Source organism: Saccopteryx leptura, chromosome 1 (assembly GCF_036850995.1).
Source record: "Saccopteryx leptura isolate mSacLep1 chromosome 1, mSacLep1_pri_phased_curated, whole genome shotgun sequence".
Classification (NCBI taxonomy): Eukaryota; Metazoa; Chordata; class Mammalia; order Chiroptera; family Emballonuridae; genus Saccopteryx; species Saccopteryx leptura.
Window position 1 is genome coordinate 284689782 of NC_089503.1, and position 23891 is coordinate 284713672.

Sequence of the window (23891 nt, forward strand, 5' to 3'; positions counted from 1 at the left end):
TCTTCCTGGGAGCAGAATGTCTGTTCAGTGACTCTTCATTATCAGCTCTTTGTTCCGCTCCGCCTTTTATTTACTACTCCCCTTCTTGTTTCCTCTACTTCAGCCACACTGCCTTCTGTCCTTTCTTTCCAACTCACCAGGCACACCGCTGCTTCTGGAACTTCGCACCTGTGGCTCTTCTGCCTACAGAATAACTGGTAACTGGCTTGGCCCCCTCCCTCCTGGTTCATACTAAACTGTCACCTTTCCAGTGAAGCTTATCTTATTACAAAAATTGTGCCCCTGTCCTCATAACATTTTCTCATTTTCTGCTTCATTTTTTAATAAACTTATCACCATCAGACATCTTGTATTTATATTTATCATCTCTTTTTCTCCACTAGAATAGGGTAGAAGTTTTTGTTAGTTTGTTCATTTCTGGATTCTTTGCACACCGATGAGTGTGTAACACATAGTAAATGCTAAATAAGTATTTGTTAACTTACAGAATGAATTAATTTTTTAAAAATATAGTACCTTAATGTAAAGCCAGTATCCACAGCCACCATCACAGCCGCCTGGCCCATGCAGGTTCACATTTGATTTGGACAGACGGTAATGGAGCCAAGAACTGGTGGGTCATTAGCTTTAATCCTAGCAAAAAATACACACAGCGGGAAAACACTTCCCTTTCCATTCAGGGCTCTCAAAGCCACTGATTTATCCGAGTTTCCTAGAATCAAAGGTGTCTACCTCACCAGCCTTATTTACCTCTGTTCCTCATCTCCTTCTCTCTGCACAAACTCTGTACTAACTGGCTTCTCCCTCAGCACTCCACCATCTTGGCTGCTTCTCCTGGCCTCCTCCACGTGGCCTTTCTCTGCTCTCCTCTCTAATGCTAATCTCAGGAACCAAGAGAGCAAGCTCCCAGTCTGCCCCCATTTTATAGTGTAGAAATCAAAACCTTTAATCCAATATACAAACAAGGAAGTCTCTGATACAAAGTCACTTATCTGAGGCATGATGGGATTGCATCACCCCACATCAAAAAGGGTGGGAAAGGCTTAGTCCTAAAACCAAGCCCATCCTGCCTGCCCACAGCCTGCCCCCAACACACATTAATATAATCACGCCCATCCCAAGCAAGAAGGGCAACCAATACCATCACCTGGGTGACGGGCTTCCACGTGGGCAGTGCCATCTTTAACAAAGTGAGCATAATATATTTTATCTGCCCAACACTTAATCATTTTATTAGCTGTTTTTAACTATATATATATATATATATATATATATATATATATATATATATATATATTTCCTTTAACTAAACATATATATTATTTGGTGGGGGTAAGGAGGATAACAAGTTGGTAGCCATTTACTAGAAGATTCAGAAAAAGTATGGGTGGCTAGAGAGAGGAACTTTAGACTTTATGTATGCTATGACTCACAACACTTAACTCACTTCTTATGAAAAATAAGAACTGCATATATCAGAACAACTATATTCCAAAATTGTAAACTCAGTGCCTTTAGTATAAGACTCAACAAATTTTCTCAAGTGGGAATGAGACCGTGAAGGGCAGTACCACTCAAAGGCTCAGCTTGTATACAGTTACAAATTTCATTTCACCCAAATGTGTATAATTATTTGTAATCTACTAAAATATTATGAGAGAAAGAAACAGATTCTAATATCTCCTAAATTCCTAACATCTGAAAGTAATTTCAATCCTTTTTTTTTTTGTCGGCAAATTATGTTTTAAAGATTTTTAAATTATATAAAATCTTTCCTGACTGAGATTAAGAAAATCAAGCCAATGTCATTAATATGTAAATTCCAAAACAGGAACAGAAAGCCACACAAATGGGTGTGAGCTTTCCCCTCCCTGCTCTGTTAAATGTGTCAGTCAGTAGAAAATGGAAGTTTTTATAAAAAAAAATACACCAAAATCTAAGAAATAAGCAACAGATGGCTATAAATTACTAGACCACTGTTTTTGATGCAGGCTCAACAGAATGTAGTGGGTCTAATTTCTCAAGGTTTCAGCCTGCTCAGATGAGGACATGCACTAAATTAAAAATCTCTCCCAGAACCAAAGTTATCTAATTCCTAATCTTGAACCTGCCTGAATACATTTATGATCAGGATAAGGCAGAAGTTTGAGAGTGGGGCTGTAGACACTCCCTTTTGGCTTTCTCTGACTCCATTAGCTGTGCCTTCCTAGTCTCTCTTGCTGGTTTATCCTCCTTGGCCCAGTTTCTCAATGCTGGGAAGGTTCTTGTAGGTTAAAACCAAGGGTTTCTCTTCCCCCATATTTCTACTTACTACTTAGTGCCCTCATCCAGGCACCGCCAATTTATATTTTAACCCTAGAATTCTCTCCTGATCTTCACACATGTTTATCAATAATCTCTTTACCTGACAACTGCCCTTGGATATTTTCTCAATATTTTTATTTCCAAAGAAGAAGCCTTGATTCTCAACTTACTCCAAATATAATTCTCTAAGTTTTCCAGTCTTTTCAATCTCAGCAAATTTTACCACAATCCACCCACCCTAGTTGTTCAAGAACAAAGCCTAGGAGTCATTCTTAATTTCACTTTCTCTCATTTCCTATTTTCACTCCATCAGAAAGTCCTGTGAACACAACCTCCAGAACAGCTCCTGAATACTGTCTACTTTTCTCCACTTTCATTACCACCCCTTTAGTCAAAGTTACTATCATTTCTCATAGCACGTGTTTGATTTAGAATACTATTTTTTTTTAAATGGATTCTTTTTTTTTAAATTTTTTTTAATTTATTCATTTTAGAGAGCAGAGGAAGAGACATAGAGAGAGAGAGAGGAGAGAGACAGAGAGAGAGAAGGGGGGAGGAGCAGGAAGCATCAACTCCCATATGTGCCTTGACCAGGCAAGCCCAGGGTTTTGAACCGGCGACCTCAGCATCTCCAGGTTGACGCTTTATCCACTGCGCCACCACAGATCAGGCTAGAATACTATTTTTAAAGCTAAGGACAAATAGTCCCTTAATTAGTCTCCCTAACTTCATTATGACCTAACTATCCTTTCTCTCTTGAACAACTAAACAGGGATTATTTTTAAATATGTCAGATTACTTATTTTAAATTCCCTAAAAGGCTTCAAATTGTGCTCAAAGTGAAATTCTCAACTGTATGTTTTACAAATCCAGTATAATCTGGCCTCTGCCTATACCCTCTGCCCAGCATGCTCTGTCCCAACCTTCTCGTGTCTGCTTTCTTGTTACTCAAATATAATCTCATTACTTTCTCAAAGGAAGTTTTTTCTTTTTTCTTTTATTTATTTTTTACTACATAGTCACTCTGCGACTATGTACCACACTATCCTGTTTTAATGCTCTATAAAGTACTTATTATTTTCTTCCCCTTTACTGGATCATAGCATTTTGTGAACAGCAAGTGAAAAACTCCTTGGGGCTTATTACTATAAGTAGTCTGGCATCTGAACCATGCTGAGAAGGTTGTTAGTATATATTTAAGTGAATTATTGAATGGCTATTCTATTACTACAGAGCTACGTGGCATTTTAAAACTTCTCATTTTTATTTCTTTTCCTGTCTTTATTTTTTGAAATTGCAAAAGTTGATTGAGATAAACATATCCAAATTCTCCTAAAGTTTGTCTAGATTTCCAGGTAGATATATAAAGACTAAGTGTTATGACTGGTTGTTGGTTGAAGCCACAATTGCATGCAGACCAATGAGTTCTTGTAAAATAACAAGTCTTAGTACAGACTTGATCATTTTTCTTGTCTGCCAAAGGGAGTTTTCATCACATATCATTAGGGCATCATGGAACTTCTGGCAACCTAAGATTCTTAACAGGATGACTGGCTCAAAGCCCTGTGAACAGAATTATTATTGGTACATGATTTTTGTGGATGTTTATTGATGACATAGTAATTGAAAATTCTTGGCAATAATTTTGATAACTCTCTACCCTTGCACATGCCATCTTGGATTAATTTATATTATATTGGATTCATTGAAAGTCTGATTTCTTTATGAGATCTTGTCCTCCACGACAGTAAGTAGAATGACCATAAGAGGCCTCTGTCATACAGAAATTGAACTTTGAGTTGTTAGCTCAATCAATTTTGGTCCTAGACTCAAGAATACCATCTGATTCACATAAGCCCTGACAATCTGGGTGCTCAAGTTATATTTTTTGGCAAAGTAAAATGAATTTGACTTCTTTGTATACCAAATAAATGCTTTAAAGAAATATAATATGACTAGAATCAAAGTGTTTTAATTTCTCTAAAAGGTAAACTTATTTTGGTTAGATATTAATTGAAATATTATTTTCAACTTTGAGGTCTGCAGTTTCAATTCAATACATTCAGTATCTTTTGAGCATCTACAGTAGGCAAGGTATTGTGTGTTATAGGAAATGGAAAGAGCTTATAAAACACAAAAATGTGATAAGTAGAATAGGAAATAGACCTTTAGACAATTGAATAAAATTTTTTTTTTTTTTAGTTTTAGGACAGGGGGGAAGTCTGAGAACAAGTATATTATATACAGATGTTTTGTTTCCAGGGAAAAAAAGATAAAGACAGTATTCTGTCTAATATTAAAACACCAACAAGGAAAAGCTTGTTGATTCTAAGGGTTGTGTTTCACTAGAAATAATTTCTGTGAGAACTTGCCTTCATTCTCGAAAGGTTTAAAGGAACTTTCTAAACTAAAAAGTAGTCCTGTCTGTTAACAGGGAGCAATAGAGGCTCAAAACCTCATGATAAGTTTGGGAAACTATCATGGTTTTTACTCAGACTCTATGTAGTGTGAGTATAATTGTACCAGTTCATGACTGTAACCCATATTCACTTCATAGATTATCCATGTCACATAAAAATGACAGTGAAGCATGCAGGAGGCCCACTGAATGCTATTTTAATGTCACCACCCCTGAACTTGCACTTTAAGGGAGACTAACAAATCAAGTGAGTTGGACAAAGCAGCTGGGGACTGAAAATCACAGCCACCAGCACTGATAAATCTTGGGGGAAGAAAGGCACAGAGAACGTGAGCATAATCTTCAAATAGTTCAACTTATCCATAAATAAGTTTTAAACTGATATTTATACATAGACAAAATTACAGAAAATGATTAAAATTTATAGGCAGGCTTTTAAAAAAATTTTTGTAATAAAAAGATCACGCAATATTGGATGCTGGTGCTCTCCACATTCCTAGAATTCAAGTATGGACTGCTAGGGAAGAAGAGCAGATTGCCTGCAAATGCCCAAAATTAAACTTGACCAGAGACTCAATAGGAGCAGGACTGCCCCCTTGAGGGTATGTTGAAATTTGCAGAATAGTCACCACAGAAGTTAACTGGACTTCTGTGAGCAGAGCAAAAAAATGTTAGATGCCCTGTATAATCAAGAAAGTTCCAAACAGAAAAACTGTCCCATGTACAATCATGTGACTTTTTATTGTCACACCAGAATAAACCCACTATAAATATAATTACAAGTACTTTATCATGTAATAATATTGGAAAATTCTTTTCAAGAAATTAAATAAAACAATTTAGAAGAAAGTAGTCAGAAGAAGGATATATAAATGGAATTATGATGTTATTTAAAAATTTCTTAATAATTTACTTTTTTCTGCCTATGGTGTCTATTCAATATGTCATGCATTTCCAACTACCAATTTAATTTTAAAGGATTTCCGTGCAAGATTTTAATTTTTACAAGGCAAATATGAGACAAAAATTTTAAGACTTAGTGCAGTAAGTTATAAAGAAATGCAACTGTTGGGTAAACTAAGGAAAGATTATGTTTTGTTTTGTTTGGAATGCTCTAAGAGTTTTCTAAAGGTCCATTACTGTTAACCTTGATACTCCTAGTATTTAAGCTGCAAATAAAATATCCTGGATCAATCTTTACTTATAACCAAACATATGAACATATAAAATAACTAATAATTTGAGACTCTTACAAATACACTAAGACACAGAGTATAAATTAACAGACATCTGAAATAGTAATGTCATTGAGTTGTATTGTTTTTTTTTTTTTTTGTTTGTTTGTTTGTTTGTTTTTTTTAAATTTTTATTTTATTTATTAATTTTAGAGAGGAGAGAGAGATAAGGGGGGGAGGAGCTGGAAGCATCAACTCCCAAATGTGCCTAGACCAGGCAAGCCCAGGGTTTCGAACCGGCGACCTCAGCATTTCCAGGTAGATGCTTTATCCACTGCGCCACCACAGGTCAGGCGAGTTGTATTGTTTTGAAAATATTTTATTGCTATTTTATATATTTTAATTTTTTAAATACAAAATAAAATCTCTGCTGTGAAAATTGTATATTGAATTAAAGTGCATTTATTTGGGCGGTTGATACTCTTAAGCTGATTCTGTCCCATGAGGTCGATCACACAGCTTTTTGCCAATCCATCCTCTTTTGCCTGCTGCTAATTACAGGATTATCATCTCTCAGGTGCCTTTAACCACCAGAAACTGAACATACCTCTTAGTACAGGGAAGACTGCTGAATGTAGGAGATGTATTTGTGTTCCATAGTGTCATGTCTTAGTTGTGTTTCATAAGATGAAAAATTATTTGCACATTACACTATAAATTCAAGCTAATTTTCAAGAATATCAATCACACTTTCTTCATTTTCCTTCACAGCTTATTATTTTTCTTGGCTTGTTATCTCTACTTTAATTAAGGTTATTTCTTTCTTACTTATCTCAACTTTAGGTTTTATTCTGAAGTCCACCTGTACTTATGCTTGCTCAGTTATTTACTAGTCAGTATAAACTTGTTCATTCCTTCATTTATTTTTATATTTCTTATATGGAAAAACTACTGATCCTTCTACTTCTTGTAAACTCAAACTTATTCATGTTAATAATGTGTAATCATCAGGCAATTTTATTGTGAATTTTAAAAGAGCTGTATCTGAACATATAGATAGGGATTTCATACTATTTTTATTATGTTATTTTATCTTGAGTTCATATTAGAGTTAGAACATTATATCAAATTAAAAAAAAATCAATACATGGGTTATTTTACTTATGAATTTTAATCAGTGATATTAAAGGGAACATTACATCATAGTTACATGAAAAGGGAAGGTTTCTGATAGGGTTGAGTACACTGCACTAGACAATCTCTAAGGTCCTTCCAATTCTAAAATCCTGGGACTCCTTAGTTCTTCTAAGCTTACTATGAATGATGGACACTCTTGCCTCCAAGTACAGTAAATATTACACTCACAGGAATTTATACTTAAAATGAACATACTCTTTTGGTTATATAAATCAGTGGTCCCCAACCTTTTTTGGGCCACAGACTGGTTTAATGTCAGAAAATATTTTCACGGACCAGCCTTTAGGGTGGGACGGATAAATGTATCATGTGACCGAGACAAGCGTCAAGAGTGAGTCTTAGACGGATGCAACAGAGGGAATCTGGTCATTTTAAAAAAATAAAACATCATTCAGACTTAAATATAAATAAAACGTAAATAATGTAAGTTATTTATTCTTTCTCTGCAGACCGGTACCAAGTGGCCCACGGACTGGTACCGGTCAGCGGCCCGGGGGTTGAGGACCACTGATATAAATGACTATTTTGCACTTATAAAAGAGTGAACCATTTTTTGTTACTTCATTGAGCTGAGAAGACCATGCTAAACCAAGAAATGAAAACACTAGTTTCCCAGCATGATTATTTTCACACATATGCACCTGTGTACTCATCTTACCTAGTTTGACAAGGCGGAGCATGGAGGTATTACTCCCTCTTTCAGTGCAAGCGGTTACTGAGAGATTGTAGATATCGCCTGGAGGCAGGCTGAGAATTGCAGTCATGACATTGCGGGTTACCTGCAAGATCATCAAAAGCGAAGGTTTAACCTTCTAATAAACTTGAACTATGATGGCAGTCTAAATAACTACAGGATGATCACAGACGTGGCCTCTCTGTTCTGTAATGCAACCTACAATTGATCACAACCATGTCGATGATGGGATGCAGTCAGTTTACCCTGGTTTGGCAGAACTGATAACTAATTTTTTGTTGAGTTCAGTGAACCAGTTATTAAAATGGCACTTGTAATCAGGGTTCCCCTGAAGGTGGGAGCCTGAGCAGCCGCCCAACGTGGAAATCACAAATTTACATTCCTTACTCCTTTTTAACGTTCATCAGCACCACAGCATATTCTAAGCATCCATATTAATGTTCATTCTGTCCATAGGTGAAAAAAAATTGCAAGTGAGGATGCCAATAAAGAAGCTTTATGGAAATATCTTAAATAATAGTTTTATTGTTTTTTGTCAGGTATTATTTAATATTTTTATTAATATTTTAAAACTTTTTCTTATAACATAATCTAGTTTGGGTACCTCCTTTTTTTTTTTTTTTTTTTTTTTTTTGTATTTTTATGAAGTTAGAAGCAGGGAGGCAGTCAGACAGACTCCTGCATGCGCCCAACCGGGATCCACCTGGCATGCCCATCAGGAAGTGATGCTCTGCCCATCTGGGGCTCTGCTCTGTTACAGCTGGAGCCATTCTAGTGCCTGAGGTGGAGGCCATGGAGCCTCCTCAGCGCCCGGGCCAATTCTTGCTCTAATGGAGCCTTGGCTGCAGGCTGGGAAGAGAGAGATAGAGAGGAAGGAGAGGGGGAAGGGTGAAGAAGCAGATGGCCACTTCTCTTGTGTGCCCAGGCCAGGAATCGAACCCAGGACTTCCACACACAGGGCCGATGCTCTATCACTGAGTCAATCGGCCAGGGCCTATGTACCTCTTTTATTCTTATTTAAGTATTAAATGCATAAGATAATAATTTACCTTTTGGTATATCATTTTTTATACTTAAAACAGTCATTTGGGCAGAGAAACAGTTGGCAAATTATTTGAATCCCACCACTGAAGCATATGAATATGTTATTTCCTCTAAAAATGATATAAATTCCTCATCTGAGCCAAATGTAAAGTGCCTCTAAACATGCATAATATATGATATATCAGAGCATTTTGCAATTAATCCCTTTGTTCGGAATAAGTATTACTCTAATATTTTTCCTCATATTCACAGCAAATTTTAGAAAAAGCAACTGCTGGGTTGCTCTTAATAGGTATATTTCTCAGCCCTTGCTGAGACACTCAGAAGAAACCTAACCATGTCTAAATACCTGGCTTCTTAACTAAAAATTATATATCCCAGCGCAGGCGTCCCCAAACTACGGCCCGCGGGCTGCAATGCGGCCCCCTGAGGCCATTTATCCAGCCCCATTGCATTTCTGGAAGGGGCACCTCTTTCATTGGTGGTCAGTGAGAGGAACACTGTATTTGGCAGCCCTCCAATGGTCTGAGGGACAGTGAACTGGACCCCTGTGTAAAAAGTTTGGAGACCCCTGCGAGGAAGCCATGTGACTCTATTCTGACCAATGAATAGGAAGTAGAGGTCACGTGGGCAACTTATAGTTTTGTTCACACCCTGTAAGTGCTGGGCTTACATCCCTTCTTTACCCTTCCTGCAGGCTGCAATATGGATGTAATGATAAGAAAGCTTCATCTGTGCAGATGAGGACTACATAGTGTGGCAGCTGGAGCAACAAGAGAGAGAATGTGGACCCCTGGACAGTCCTTACAGATGAGTGCCCCGTTTGTCCCAAACTAGCATGAGAGAGACATAAACTTGGATTTTCTTTGAACTACTATCTTTTATTATTATTATAGTCTTTTAGTCTATACCCTAACTAATACATTGTCAAAAAACTTAAAAATGCTGGGAGAAAAGAAATCAGTATTTAGGTGTTGGGAGATATACAAAGAAAATGTTGAAATTTATTAACTGTAGATTTCTCTAAAATGTTTGGCATTCTAAAGTATATATCCTTAAATATAAATGAAATCAACAGTTAAAATGATTTCAGCTATTAAAGATTTAAAAGTACGCTCTATAAGAAAGGAATTTTAATTTTTGTTCACTATCCTATCTCCAGAGCCTAAAACAATCTAACTAGTACACAAACATTTGTTTAATGACTTTCCATAGTTTTTGCATATACGTGTTCTGATGTCTAATATTGGGATTCAAAGAAACATACACTCTTTTTAATTTTCTTCTTTCCTTCTGCAACAACCATCCAGTGCAGCATTCTAGAATGGGAGAGGTCAGTGGTGTCATCCCCGTATGTCCAACTTATATATAACAGACTATTGAAATATTCCACAGAAGTGATTTCTGGAGCAACTGGGGCTATAAGGGAGGAAAGAAGAAGACCTTAGTGTAAGAGACACTAATAAACTTCTTTTCAATACAGCTGAAATCCTGTATAAAATTAATTTAAATAATTAAAATACACACCACACGATGGTCCTGAGTACTCATTAGCACCCTGAAGGTAATATAGTACAAGGTGAGCACTTGTTTCGTGGAACCTCACCTGCATGGCTCAGACACAAGGCATCACCACCTGAATCTGAGGATACCAACGTCTTTTATATACAAATTTCACTTACAAAATTCCTAAAACGTCCACTTGCTTGGGTATACTTGCTGTATCAATCAATTAATCATTAGGCGTTGGTGAACTTACTCTCAAAGAAGTACTGAAATCTCTGGACTTCTAGAAAAATAAATCTTTTTCATTGTAGCACAGCCACAACAGGAATCAAGGGCAGCAGGGTCAGTGAGTACAAGGGCAGAAAATAAATAATTCTATAAAACACAAGCAACGGACAGTGTTTTAACCCCCCGCTTTGCAGTAGGTAGGCTCTTAATAAATGCTGCTGAGGCAAGGATTAAAAAAAGAAAGAAAAGGATTTTTTTTACCATGCTGTAGAATTAAATTCTCTTTAACATTGAGTTTATTAATTTATTTTATATTTTTATACACTTAAAAATTTTGGGAAGAGATCATCACAAGCTTTATCATATATGATCTGTGAAAGTATATTTTAATTATTTTTAAAGTAACAGATAATTCTGAAAATTTGAAGAAGAAATGCACAGCTGACTTTAAAGTCCATGTGAATGGTGGGTTATAGACAGGCAGGTTTTCCATTTCATGACACAACAGAAAACCAGCTAAAGTATTTGGAGGAGAATGTCTACAAATCATAAAGAATTATTTTTTTAAAATACTACTGACACTCAAAACAAATATTCATAACTAACTGTTTTGAAAGAATTACTGACAAGATTTGTAATATAGAGAGTAAAAAACATATTTCTGTTTCATGTGAAATAACAGTAGCATTTCTATACGTTTGACAATAAAATCTTAAAATATCAACAATGTGTCTTAGCAAGTAACACAAACCCACATCATATTTCAGAATATTCTAATGAATAAACCTGGCTTCTTTATAATTTCTTAATATACTGCTATGTACTTCCTTATAGTCTCATATTCTAAATTTAGTGAGGACAAGAAACATATTTAAAATGGCAAACCCAGAAGTATATATCTCTACTTCACAGGTACAAGGTCTTCAGATTTTTATACTCTGTTGTTACTTTAAGCAAACAATTCTAAAAAAATCCAGCGATGTTGAGTAAGGTGTGAAAAATAAATAAATAAATAAATAATACAGCATAGTGCTGAAGAACCACAAGATGTCACTATTTATTAAACATTATTTTGTAGACAGAATAAATATCAACTTGACTTGCAGACAAAATAATTTGCGTAACAAAGCAGGTAGACCTGAGGTCTTAACAAATCACACTTTATTCAAATATTTTTTCCTGTGTCCTTGTATACCATCCAATTTGGCAATTTAGGTCACATTAAAAGCTTAGGAAAGTGAACTTTGAGATTCTCATATGCTGTAAAATTGAAATGAAGGAAGAAAGGCAAAAGGAAAAGCTAAAATTTTAACTAGTTTTAAAAATAAGTATAAACACAAATCAGTTACCATTACGTTTAACAGTGCACATTATATAATTTGAATCTTACACTATCCTGTGGGGTATTATTATGTTCATATTAGAGACGGGAGAATTGAGAACATCTGTATAATAAGATTAGATAAGACTGTGGACTGCCAATGAGAGCATGACTTAGTAGTTTGTCCCAGAAAAAGATAAGAAATTACTAAAGATTAATTTAATGAAGGTAACAGACTGCTCACTCAGGGGAAGCAGTTTGTTGAGTAAGAACAGTTTATGTATCCGGATTGTCAACATAATTGTTTCATCAATCCCAGTCAGTTCCCAGTTTTGAAGGGAACACCTACATCACTTGCCTCCAGAACTCCAGATCCTACTAATGTTTCATTTCTGATGTCCCCTTCTGAGGCATTGCAGTGACTGTCATAGCAAGGTTTGGCCTTTCTGCAGTGAGTTCTAATGCATTCACTTTTGCTCTATTAGCCAGTTATTAGGTAATATTTAGAGTTTTACTAATGAGAAAATAGAAGTGTAGGTTCATTAAGATAATTGGTGCTAAGTTCTAAAGCTGGAAATTAGCAAAGCTCATTCCAGAGGTCTGTTCAGATGGGAAGTGTGGGCTTTTTTCAGACATTGTTGTATGAGAAGAGAAGAATATTCTCAGAGAGTTAATCCCAGTAAAGTTAAACTCTATACAATATTGATATAGTGAAGTTTAATTACTGTTAAATAGGTAATTGTTAATCAGCAGCAGCTTGACACAAAGCTTGTTAAATAATTGGTATTTTCTACTTTTTTGAGCAAAGGGGGGAACACTAGACATTGTCTAGTAAGGAAAAGTGATGAACTATATATGTTGATTGTGTAAGAGTTCACATATAATTAATTTCTTTAATTTATAAATTTCAACAAAACAAAGCTAGATGTTCAGTGAGAAAAATATTTGTCCAAATTATTCTTTGTCTAAAAATATTCCTCTCTTTTCTTTTCTCAGTACACCTCTAATTACAGCCTTATCATACAAACAAAATTTCTTGAAAAATCTGAATTCAAACAGACAAGGTTAATGTCTCTGATGGATTTCATTCCATGTTTACTTCTGATCTCCTTGGCCATCTTTGCTAACTGATGATGAACTATACAACATAAGGGTCTGAGATCTAACACAAACAATGGTTTAAGTTACTTGAACTTTGTGTCATGTGTTTTGCTCAGTTGCTTATTTAATTGAGAAGTAACAACAGAAAGTCAGAGACTAGATACTATTATCATTCCCATTTTCCCACATGAAAAAAAATAGAGGCTTAGAGAAGTTAACTGGCTCCAAGTTACAGGTGGTAAGCAGCAGAGCTGTGAGTCACATCCAGCTCTACCTGTCTCCAGAGCCTGTTTTAATGCCTGCAGTGAACAATACCACAGTCAGCCTGTAACTTTAAAAATGGCTTAGTAAATAAGGAAACGGGGACACTCTAGAGAATACAGTCATCAAATGGGTAAAGTCAATTGAGTATTGTATGAAGCTCAAAGCTTTGACTGCTACATCTATGCTAGTTGACTTCAAATGCACACATGACTCGAAGGCAGTAACTCTGAATAAAAATAAATCAAGGACAGCAACTCAGGATAAAAACAATATTTTATAGATAATCTTAAAGCTATTATTTAAATAAATAATGAATTTTCAGACTCAGGCATATTATCTTCCATGACACTGATGCTCAGTCAGTCCCGAGGATATGACTAGCACTTTCTGCAGATGTATCCCTTCAGAACCTCCTCAAAATAGTGTTCTTTCCTTGGAAAACCACTTCCCACCACCACTCACCGGTTATGAAGCTTATGGTGGAACTGTCACAGCAGCTCAATTCTGGGTCTCCCCATGTCACCATGGTCACTCGAAAGTTGTAGTACCATGCTGGCAACAGGTTGGCTATTCTCTAAAAACAGCAAGGAGACAAAAGACTAAAGGAGGAAATCATATCTTTGGAATAGAGTTATTTTTATTAAACCATGAAAAGAATAAGTAATTTTTATTTTCCTTTCTGTGCCTTATTGTATTCAACAAATTTTCCATTGAAAAAAAAACAACAATCCCTGGCCGGTTGGCTCAGTGGTAGAGCGTTGGTCTGGTGTGCAGAAGTCCCAGGTTCGATTCCCGGCCAGGGCACACAGGAGAGGCACCCATCTGCTTCTCCACCCCTTCCCCTCTCCTTCCTCTCTGTCTCTCACTTCCCCTCCCACAGCGAGGCTCCATTGGAGCAAAGATGGCCCGGGTGCTGGGGATGGCTCCTTGGCCTCTGCCCCAGGCACTAGAGTGGCTCTGGTGGCAACAGAGCAACACCCGGGAGGGGCAGAGCATTGCCCCCTCGTGGTCAGAGTGTTGCCCCCTGGTGGGCGTGCCGGGTGGATCCTGGTCGGGCGCATGCAGGAGTCTGTCTGACTGTCTCTCCCCGTTTCTGGCTTCAGAAAAATAAAAAAAAAAAAAAAAAAAAAAAAAAAAAAGAAACAACTGTATTGGAATGAGGTGAGATATAAATAAAATGCTACACAAAAATATGTAATTTTAAAAAGTGAGTCAAATGTATATATAGTTGAATATTTCCATTATTGGTTTCATTTTGCAGTATCCTAAGTTATATCACACAAGTGAAATAGTACTTATTTTCAAGTGACTGTATATATACATCTCCCTGTTTCAAAGCCAACTGACCTTTCACAACTCTGTATTCTCCCAGGTTGGACCATAAGCATGTGCCTCGATGGGTGTCAATGATCAGAGTCATCCACTGAGTAGGGTGCAATTGTGTACTTCCTGTGTTAACTGTAGGTAACCTTCACTTTTACAATTACTCCAGTTTTAGGAAGGGCAGTCCTTATCTGCTTACTAATGGCCTGACATTATAGCTATTTAACTTATTCGTGGATATCAAGCATTGTCATCATTACAGTTAAGCAGTGTCACCTAATTTTGAACGATGAAAAGTAATCTCTTGTGTTTTCTTCCCTAGAAGCAGTAAGGAATAATAAGCACATGATAGCTTTACTAAAATGTGGATTAACAAATAAACTCAATTAGGGTGAAAGCTAGTTTACACAATTCTCTCTCTCTCTCTCTCTCTCTCTCTCTCTCTGTTTCTCTGTCTCTCTCTCTCTCTTGAAAACAAAAGCTAAAAACAACCCTAAAAGCAAAAACCACCACAAAAGCCTTGATAGTAGTATATGTAAATTTGCTAGTATATGTAACTATACTACTTGCATATAGTAGTTATGTAAATATATTACTTGTGTATATTTACAAAATGATCTAATTTTTTCCTGCCATTTGGTACATACAAGCACATCTATTTACACAGGAAAGTGTGGCAGAGGTTAAAGAAAGATTACCACTGATGCGGTTAAGGAGATAGTCGCTGCTATTTCATAGTAAGTTGTCCACTCTGATGTCATTGTTGCAGGGTTGAAATAAAACATTTCAACCACATATTTTCTGAACACTCCTAAGTAAGGTCTTGTCCAGCTCAAAACCACTGCTGTAGGACCCAGGGGGTAGAGCGTTAAATCCTTTATTCCAGTTGGAACTAAGAAGGGGGAAGGGGAGTACAAAAAAAAGCCAAGAAGGAATGTTTACTGTCTTAGCAATGGCTTCACATTTCTGTCGAATAAGTAAGGTTTTTACTCTTCTAACACAATTGTTAAAAACTAAACATATTTGCTTCTGATTTCCCCCCAAATAGTACAGCTGTACAATTGTAATAGTTTATTACTCTGAAGCTAGGATAGTAGATGAACAAGAATGGCTCTCCAACATGTGATGATAGTCACTTGAGCTTAAATATTGTACCCCTCCAAACAATACTTTGATATAGTTATTATTCTAGTAGCTGGCGACTTACCAATAGCAAATGTCACAGGATCTGAAGGTGGTCCAATCAAAGGGCCTTTTCTTAGGTACATGACAACCTGGTATTGGGCACCGGGAACCAGATTTTCAATAATAGATTTGCTTGAGTTCACCTTTAAACCAAACACCCAATAAGATTTCTTTAGAGCTGGTGTTTTAAAATGTGACAGAGAGGCTAAAATAGCATTCAGAGATTCTGTGGGACCACAGATGTCTTTGAAATCAGAATCCTTTACTCATGCCAGGGAAGGTCAGATTTCAAAATTAGGATGATTCATAGTCTACGTGAACACTGAAGGGGGCCCAGAATATTCAAATTCTATGGCTGAATTTAATAAGCCCTGTGAACTGCTTTATAACCATCAATGTCAACTGTAACTATGAACACAAGAGACACATCAGCCTCTAACCTTAATCAAATCAGCAATACCATAAGGATAGTCTGACATCCTAAATTGTAGTGTCAGCTGATTACATACAATGAGATCAGTACAGGATTGCCTTTAGTCCCTTGTCACTGAGAAGCATATAATATCTAATTATAAAGATGGAAATGACTTCAAAAATTATATACTCCAAATCTCTCATTTAATAGATCGAGAAGGTAAAGCCAGAGAATGGCCAAGGTCATATATTTATATTCAGACACAAAGGTTACACGTTGTATGACTTATTGAGATGACGAAAGTTGCCCAGGGATTCTAAACTGATAACTGTAAAAATCAAGTCTGAAACTCAAGTTTTCGTCTCTGTTTCTGACTTTGTTAAGATGAGCATTGAGGGTGACTCCCTCATCCCCCAGTGTACCATATAAACCCAACAGAAACACGGACCAAGGCAGATCACATATAAAAATAAATATACATACATATATGATGCTTCTTAATTCTGAAATTTATGATTGTGAGTTTTGGAGAAAATGCCAAAAGCACATTTATTACAGAGAATTGACTGGGTCTTTTACATAACACTGAGTACTGACTTGATGTTCTATATATATGTATTTACTAGTAAATAGTCCTAAAATGGTTTTTAGGAGAGCTACATCACAGCTCCCATGAACGTTTCCCATGAACATTCACATACAAACACATACACCAAACAAAAAAGCATAAAAAACATACACATAATGAAGACAAATTTAAAATAATGGTACAATGTACCTACATGGAAGACCAGGTGCTAAGCTTCATGAACTTAAGGTTCAAGTAAAATTTGTTTTATTCCTAACATCTTGCTCAGGATCCACCTCCCACAGGAATCAGTGGCACTGTAGGAGGGGTAGGGGCACTAGCAGTGACTCTCAAGGGTGACGTAGGTGAGAAATAAAGCAGTGGTCATGTGGTACAGTTGATGGTGCAGACTAGGGAGAATGAAACTTTAAAATAGTGAAACATTATATTAACTATTAACATATGTTTGGCTTTAGAATCATACTTATCTTTGAGCTGAATTTTGAATTTTCTATTTAATGTAATCACAGTACCACTGAATATAAAAAAATATTATTATTTTTCTTTCTGGACAATGATTGCTTTAGAAATAAGCCCAAGTCAGACTGAATCTGGCAAACACCTCTGGAATCATTTGATTAATGGCTACATGACTGTAGGCCAGTCTTTAAGACTTTTTAAACAGATGTTTCCTCATCTGAAAATTGTGTGTGTGTGTGTGTGGGGGGGGCAATGAGTAATGGGGTAATAATAATCCTCAAAACATTCTTGTGGTAACTGAGATAACACCTTGCAAAATGGATTAGTTTACATCCTCCATTTTAAATATTGGTCTACTTGCTTATAATTTTTAATAGTTTCGTGTTTGCACCTCAAAAAGGTACTATCATAGTGCACTTAAACCAGCCTTTTCTGACTCATTTATAATGGATAACATCTATCTACATCTTTATCCTTTTGCTTCCATGCAAAAGATATGTAATTTGTACACGAGGAGGGGCAAGGAAAATATGTGCCTTGGAGCAGTCAAGTTATAGGTCACATTCTGTAAAAGAGGCACATTTTTCTATCAATGTAGAGAGCCAGTCATCTTTGGTATTCTCAGGGAAGGAACTAATAAGCTGCACAGTGAGCTGTGATTACTAGTTAATTGGTTCAGCATATTTACTCCTTAATTTAATTCAAGTCAATGGGTGGCCTCATCTTTAAGTGTGGGCTTATCTCAGCACTCTAAGGCTTTCTATGGCTCCAAAGACTGCAATTCCGGAATTCATCTTATCAATTTAAACATTCTCCCTCTTTGAATTTCACTAAATGCCTGACTTTTGTGGCATAAATAGAAACTTTCCAAATAGCTTTCCAACAGCAAACATCTTTTCTTTTCAGTGTATTTCCAGTGTACTCCACATGACTTAATACTTCTTTTGCCTGTAAGGAGGTAAATACTGTGTTTGTAAGACACCAAGAAACAGTGAGTTTAAAATAATGAAATAATAAAATGTAGTAAACAGTAGAACAAAATAATAAAATGTAATAATAAAACCATGCTTTAAGAAACTAGGACTGGGCTCCAGGCTTGCAGTGGGTATTCCGAGCATCGGAGAGCAAGGTCCCCTCTGGCAACCATATGGCTTGGCTTCATCAGCACTGAAGACTGTGTGTGCGCACATGGTCTGGTAGCTACTCCCAGAGACTGGAGCACTGTCTCCACCAGCCCCTCACCCTCTCCTGTGGTCAACTTAGTCATCCTTCAACACTCCTCTCGGCTGTAATTATTGAGTATTTTACTTTGTGTACCTTTATTTTTTCCTTTTTAAATTTTATTTTGTTTTTAAAATTTTTATTTTTTAAGTTGTGTTGATATGGTTTCAAGTGGCCCACTCAATATATCACCCTCTACACACTGTATTGAGTCTCCCATGTAATTTTATTTTTAAATTAAGTGAGAGCGGGGGAGACAGAGAGACAGACTCCTGTATGTCCCCAGAATGGGACCCATGAGCAAGCCCCCTATGGGGCAATGCTCTGCCCATCAGGGTATTGCTCCATTGCTGGGCAATGTAGCTACTTTTAGTGCCTGAGGCAGGCCTCATTCCTTCCATGGCTGTGTGTGTGTGTGTGTGTGTGTGTGTGTGTGGGAGGCTAGAGTGGGAGAGGTGGAGAAGCAGATGGTTGCTTCCCCTGTGTGCCCTGACCAAGAATCCAAACTGAAACATCAACACACCGGATGATGCTCTACCACTGTGCCAACTGGGCAGGGCCTGTAGTTTTAATTTTTGAATTATTTTTTCATTGAGCATGCATTACTTTTATAGTTAAAATAACAAGAAAAAGAATGAGAAAAAGGTAAACAAACAGAAATTTTTCCACAACTTGCACTTGGTTGTCTCCTCTCTCCTTTCCTGAGGGAAATTTTTCTCACCATATATGCCAATCCATGTTTACTCACACCCCGTTCCTTCCTCTTTTCTGCAAGCTCATATGGCCTCTTGATCATTTTCTTTTAGCCTTTTAGGCCTTATTTTATACTCTGCTGTAATGATATGTTCACTTATCCACTGTTCTCACTGGATTATAATTTCTACAAGAGCAGGACATATAAAAATTACCTAGGTCCCCAATATCTATCCTAGTACATGGCACATCATAGTTGCTCAGTAAATTCTCTTGAGTAAAGAATAAAAGCAAAAGGGAGATGGTCATCCTAAGAGAGAGAAGGAAGATGACTGGGACTGGAGAGCCACACACACTCCTTTCCCGGCTCCTCCCCTGGCTCCCAGTGCTGGTGGAGACCAAGCTCTGCTTTCTGCCCCCCCCCCCCCATTGCCTGCGAGGGTGAGCCCTGCAGTGATCCCTTCCCTTACCTGAGTGCAGTACTGCCTCTCTAGCCTCTGGCTCTCCTTTTGTTTCTGGCAGGTGAGTGACACCACAGACACAATGGTGCCGTTGTGGTTCTCTTGGGAAGATGTCCAGGACATCAAGGCAGTGGTTGAGCTTAAAACATGGACACTCACATGCTGGGGCTTCTCAGTTAGCTCTTCAATCCACTCTCCTGAAGGACCTGAGCATTCCAAATGAGAGCACAAGGGATGGTTCATGCTGAGATGGTTGCAATAAAAGATTGTGGTGTTAAAAATCGTGTTGTTTTCCTTTGCCTGAATAAAGATATTCAAAGTAAGATTGGCCACCAGACTGGAAGGGCTGTACCTGGTCTGCCTAGCTACAGCCCTCCCCTGCATCACTCATCAGTGACCTAACAGCAGCAGCAACGAAAACAGCTCCACTCAGAGATGGAGGCTCCAACTGTTACATGCACCTGAGGTTAATCTGGAAAATTCTTCACTGGAGAGAATTTACTTCTCTTTTAACAAAGAGTGGGTGCAGCAATGTGGCCCCTCATCAGTGTAATTTCTTTGCTGCTAGGATCTTTGGTCTCTAGAAATAATTACTTTGAGATTCAAACTAGCTTCTACTACAGTTGTGTGAAAAATAGTCAAATTTGGCAACTGTAAATGAAAGAGGCAGAGTGTGACTGTATTAGGGAAGAAATGAGCAACAGTCTGGTTCAGTGATAGAAGCTGGCTAAAACCTGGCTGATCAGTTGAGGACAAGGTGGGTTTCTCAGGGTAAAATGTTATCACAGAAGTGCTTCCACTAGCTTTGTTCTCTGGTTTCTAAAGGCTTCATTAGCACCTATTGCTGACACATAGGAAGGACTCCAGAATTGCTAAGGTTATTATTATCTACAGAAATTCCCTGTTGCAAGGCAAATGTGCAACCTTCTTTTATGGGCTTAGGAAACATTTTTCCATTCCTTAACAGAAAGCCATATTCCTAGGCTGGAACCCAAGACAGAAAAATGCGCAAGTGGGTGGTGCTGGGGATGGCAGTTTCAGGCTCACTGTAACAATAATAATGATGACGAAGAGATAAGCATTCATTATGTACTAGGCTTTGATATAAATCCATATGTGTTTATATATTTAATTGCTTAATTTCCATATCAAACCTGTGGACTAAGTACTAGTATTAATCTCACTTTCAGGTGAAGTAACTAAGGCAGAGGGAGGGTTAGTAGTGGGAGTTCACACACAGAAAATCTGGTTCTCAAACCCAGGCAGAGGTTCAATAAATAGTTGTTGAATGTACAACAGAATAAATAAATATAAAAATAGTATAATCCCAGGCTAAGATTTTATAATTTTCTATTAGAAGAAAGATGTACACTAAATAAATCTAGAAAAATACCCCCCCCCCCCCCACACACACAAGCTCTGTGCTTTGTGTTATGTGCTATGGAGCAGCAGAAAGTCAGACAGGAGAGGAGCCAACATGGCCATCACTACAAGCAGACAAGGACATCTTTGCGTTAGTGAAACATCTTTAGCCTCATGGGAAAAACTGAATAGTGAACCCTGTTCTCATTCTCAAGTGCTCTCATGTCAAAGATCTCTTACAATTATTGGCTCTTTCAAACCTTCTGCCAATGGTGACATTTTTGGATTCTTAAGTAAAATGGGGCATTTTCAACATTCTTAAGCTGCTAACTAAACTAACCTCTTCCTCTGGCCCCCTCCTCATTCTCTTGCCTACCTTTTGGAAGATTATTTGGCAATGGTGGCATTTTGCCATTGCAGAAGATGGTAAAGTATAGGGCAATCATCCTTTTCTGAGAACAATTTTTATCCATTCCCTTCTGCTTTTTCTTTCTGCTGATCAGAGGCACATTTAACTTCTAATGAGCTACATAACTAACTGCTTTTTTAGCCTCTAAACTTCTGATAAATGTAGTCATATTAGCTAAAAATGTTACAAACATGCACTATTTGTGCAACTGTTAGAGGCTACTTATTGTTCTGCTATTACTCTTCATAGAATCAGTAGAAGCCACCCAGAGACTTGCCATTTAGGATGCTCTATCTTTGTCTTCTTTTGCCAACTTCATGGTGACAACCTCAGTCTTATTAAACTTTAACCTTTGTCTTTGTTTTGAACTGTATAAGCTCAATACTCTAATGAGACTTTTCACTTCCTAGTCCAACAGTATTAATTTTTGTTATGGCCTTAAACAAAAATCACATTTCCCAAACTGTGTTCATGTCCTTTAAGAGTTTGTTTTGGCTAGTGTGAAAGGTCAGCTTAATAAATGTGCAAGTATCACAATAATAAAAAAACAAACCTTAAGTTAAATGGGTAAGTTTGTAACTATTAAGTAGATATGTATCTCCTCTGTTCTCAAAATTTCATGGATTTGGGATTTTCCTGACCTTGAAGAATTCTCAGGATCTCTGAGGTTTGTTGAATAATTGATGCCTGAGCATCATTAATCTCACCAGTCCCATTGTTCTAGCGCCTCAGTAAGTGCAAAATGGTCTCTTTGGTACTTACTGATGTAAAAACTGAGTGATTTTGCTGACTGACTTTTTCGAGTTTCACAAGATCCTGAGGAACTAAAGGTTGTCACAGATAACTTATATTTCCCAGGCTCCTTCAGTTCTGTAACAAATTCATGTGCTTCTTCGGCTACTGTCAAATGTTCAGTAAAGTTTTCTAAATCATACAGAAAAAGAGAATATATATGAATTGATAACTGGAAAGGCTTTGACTATAGACAAGTCAACTAATTTTTAAAAAGCATTTTTTATACTGTCTCTTTCCTTTTGTTAAATTCAATTATACCTCTAAACTAAAGGTACTATAAATAAGAGATAACTAAGAATTCAAGGTGATTTTCACAATACTTTTAAATAACCAAACTAAAATATGGTTTCCAAATCAATAAAACGAGGGTGAGTATATACTGCATATTCTTACATATAATTACCCAACAAAGTTATATATACAAAATGGAAGTAGAATGTTAGAACATAGCTGTAATTGACTTTCTCATCTGGATATAAGGATAAAAAATAGCCAGTGACAAATATCCTGTAAGTTCTTTGTGGTAGCATTAAATATCCATAAATGCCTTAAAATATATTGAATTATTTTTAGTTAGAAGTAATTTGTTGGATATATTTTCTGACAATTGTAATATTTCTCTTTTGTTTGCTTCCAAAACTCCTAAAAGTAAAAATAATTTTTATATTTCCCCAAAGTCCATCTCCTGCTGCTTATTACTTCATTTGAAGTTGTTATCATTTGTTGGTGATAGCCTTCAACAGAATACAATAAGTAAGATAAAAGCATGTTTGAACCTTCACGAAAATAGGAATTAAAAATAAATTCTGAGTTACAAACCTTATTGTCCATAGACTATATTGAGAAACAAAAAAATAAAAGCCAGATGAAGGAAACATTTTTTAATACAAATAATTTCAGGCAAATGTTAAGACTTTTGACTCAAATAATTGGAAATGGCAAAGGATATCAATTTCATGAAATATTTGGGTATAGTTTACTACCCTACCATCTGGTATAGAGGACTCCACAGATTTTGTGTCTCATTCCACTAAATAAAATAGGGACAATCAATATGTTATGTAGGAAACTACATGATCCTAGTGTCCTACTCTGAAAATAAAGCTGTCATTTTAACTTCAAATTTTGGCAACTTGACAACATTTATCACCCAATCTACTAGACTGGAAAGCTCAACATAAAGTCTGTTATTGTAAAAACAAGACAAACAAACAACCAATACATATCTATAAACATCTACCAAACAATTTAGATACTATTCATGACTCAAGTTTACTGAATACCATGGCTTTGCTTTTTATAAATTGGTGGGCTATATAAAGAATGGCTCTCAGATGCTGGAAAAGTGAATACAACTTATAGCAGAATAGCTACAGTGGAAACATCAGTTGCTGGGTGTTTTCTGTCTCACTACCAGCTCCTCTTCTGGAAAATATGAGTGGTGATGCGTCCAGAGGTGCACACCCCAGGGGAATGAGAAGAGTTAGATAAACAGGACACAGGCTCCATACTGTTGGGAAAGTAGCCATTTTGTCAGAAAGAGTCCTTTGCAGCACATTTCAAAATTTATGATATTAAACTTCTCCAGAATATTTTGTAATTTGTGATGCTAGTTAGACCTTTAAGTTCAGTATCTTTCCAAATATAAGGTTTTCCCCAGTAGCCCAGGATCCGTGAAGTGTTGGGCGGCGAAATGCGTACAGGTGCCTGTACTTGAAACTTATGA

The 23891-nt window shown here is 36.8% G+C and overlaps 1 protein-coding gene across 3 annotated transcripts in view; it reads right to left on the reverse strand.

Annotated features, from left to right (window-relative positions):
* The window catches only part of PTPRO (protein tyrosine phosphatase receptor type O), a 233369-nt gene that overhangs the window by 57929 nt on the left and 151549 nt on the right, over nt 1-23891 (reverse strand). For all 3 annotated transcript variants that reach the window (XM_066355214.1, XM_066355204.1, XM_066355223.1), the window contains 7 exons: nt 22133-22294; nt 19609-19805; nt 15784-15904; nt 15275-15468; nt 13716-13827; nt 10101-10252; nt 7754-7874 (listed from right to left, as the gene is read on the reverse strand). In XM_066355214.1, coding sequence (XP_066211311.1) covers nt 7754-7874; nt 10101-10252; nt 13716-13827; nt 15275-15468; nt 15784-15904; nt 19609-19805; nt 22133-22294 — 1059 coding nt within the window. The remainder of the gene's footprint in view (nt 1-7753; nt 7875-10100; nt 10253-13715; nt 13828-15274; nt 15469-15783; nt 15905-19608; nt 19806-22132; nt 22295-23891) is intronic.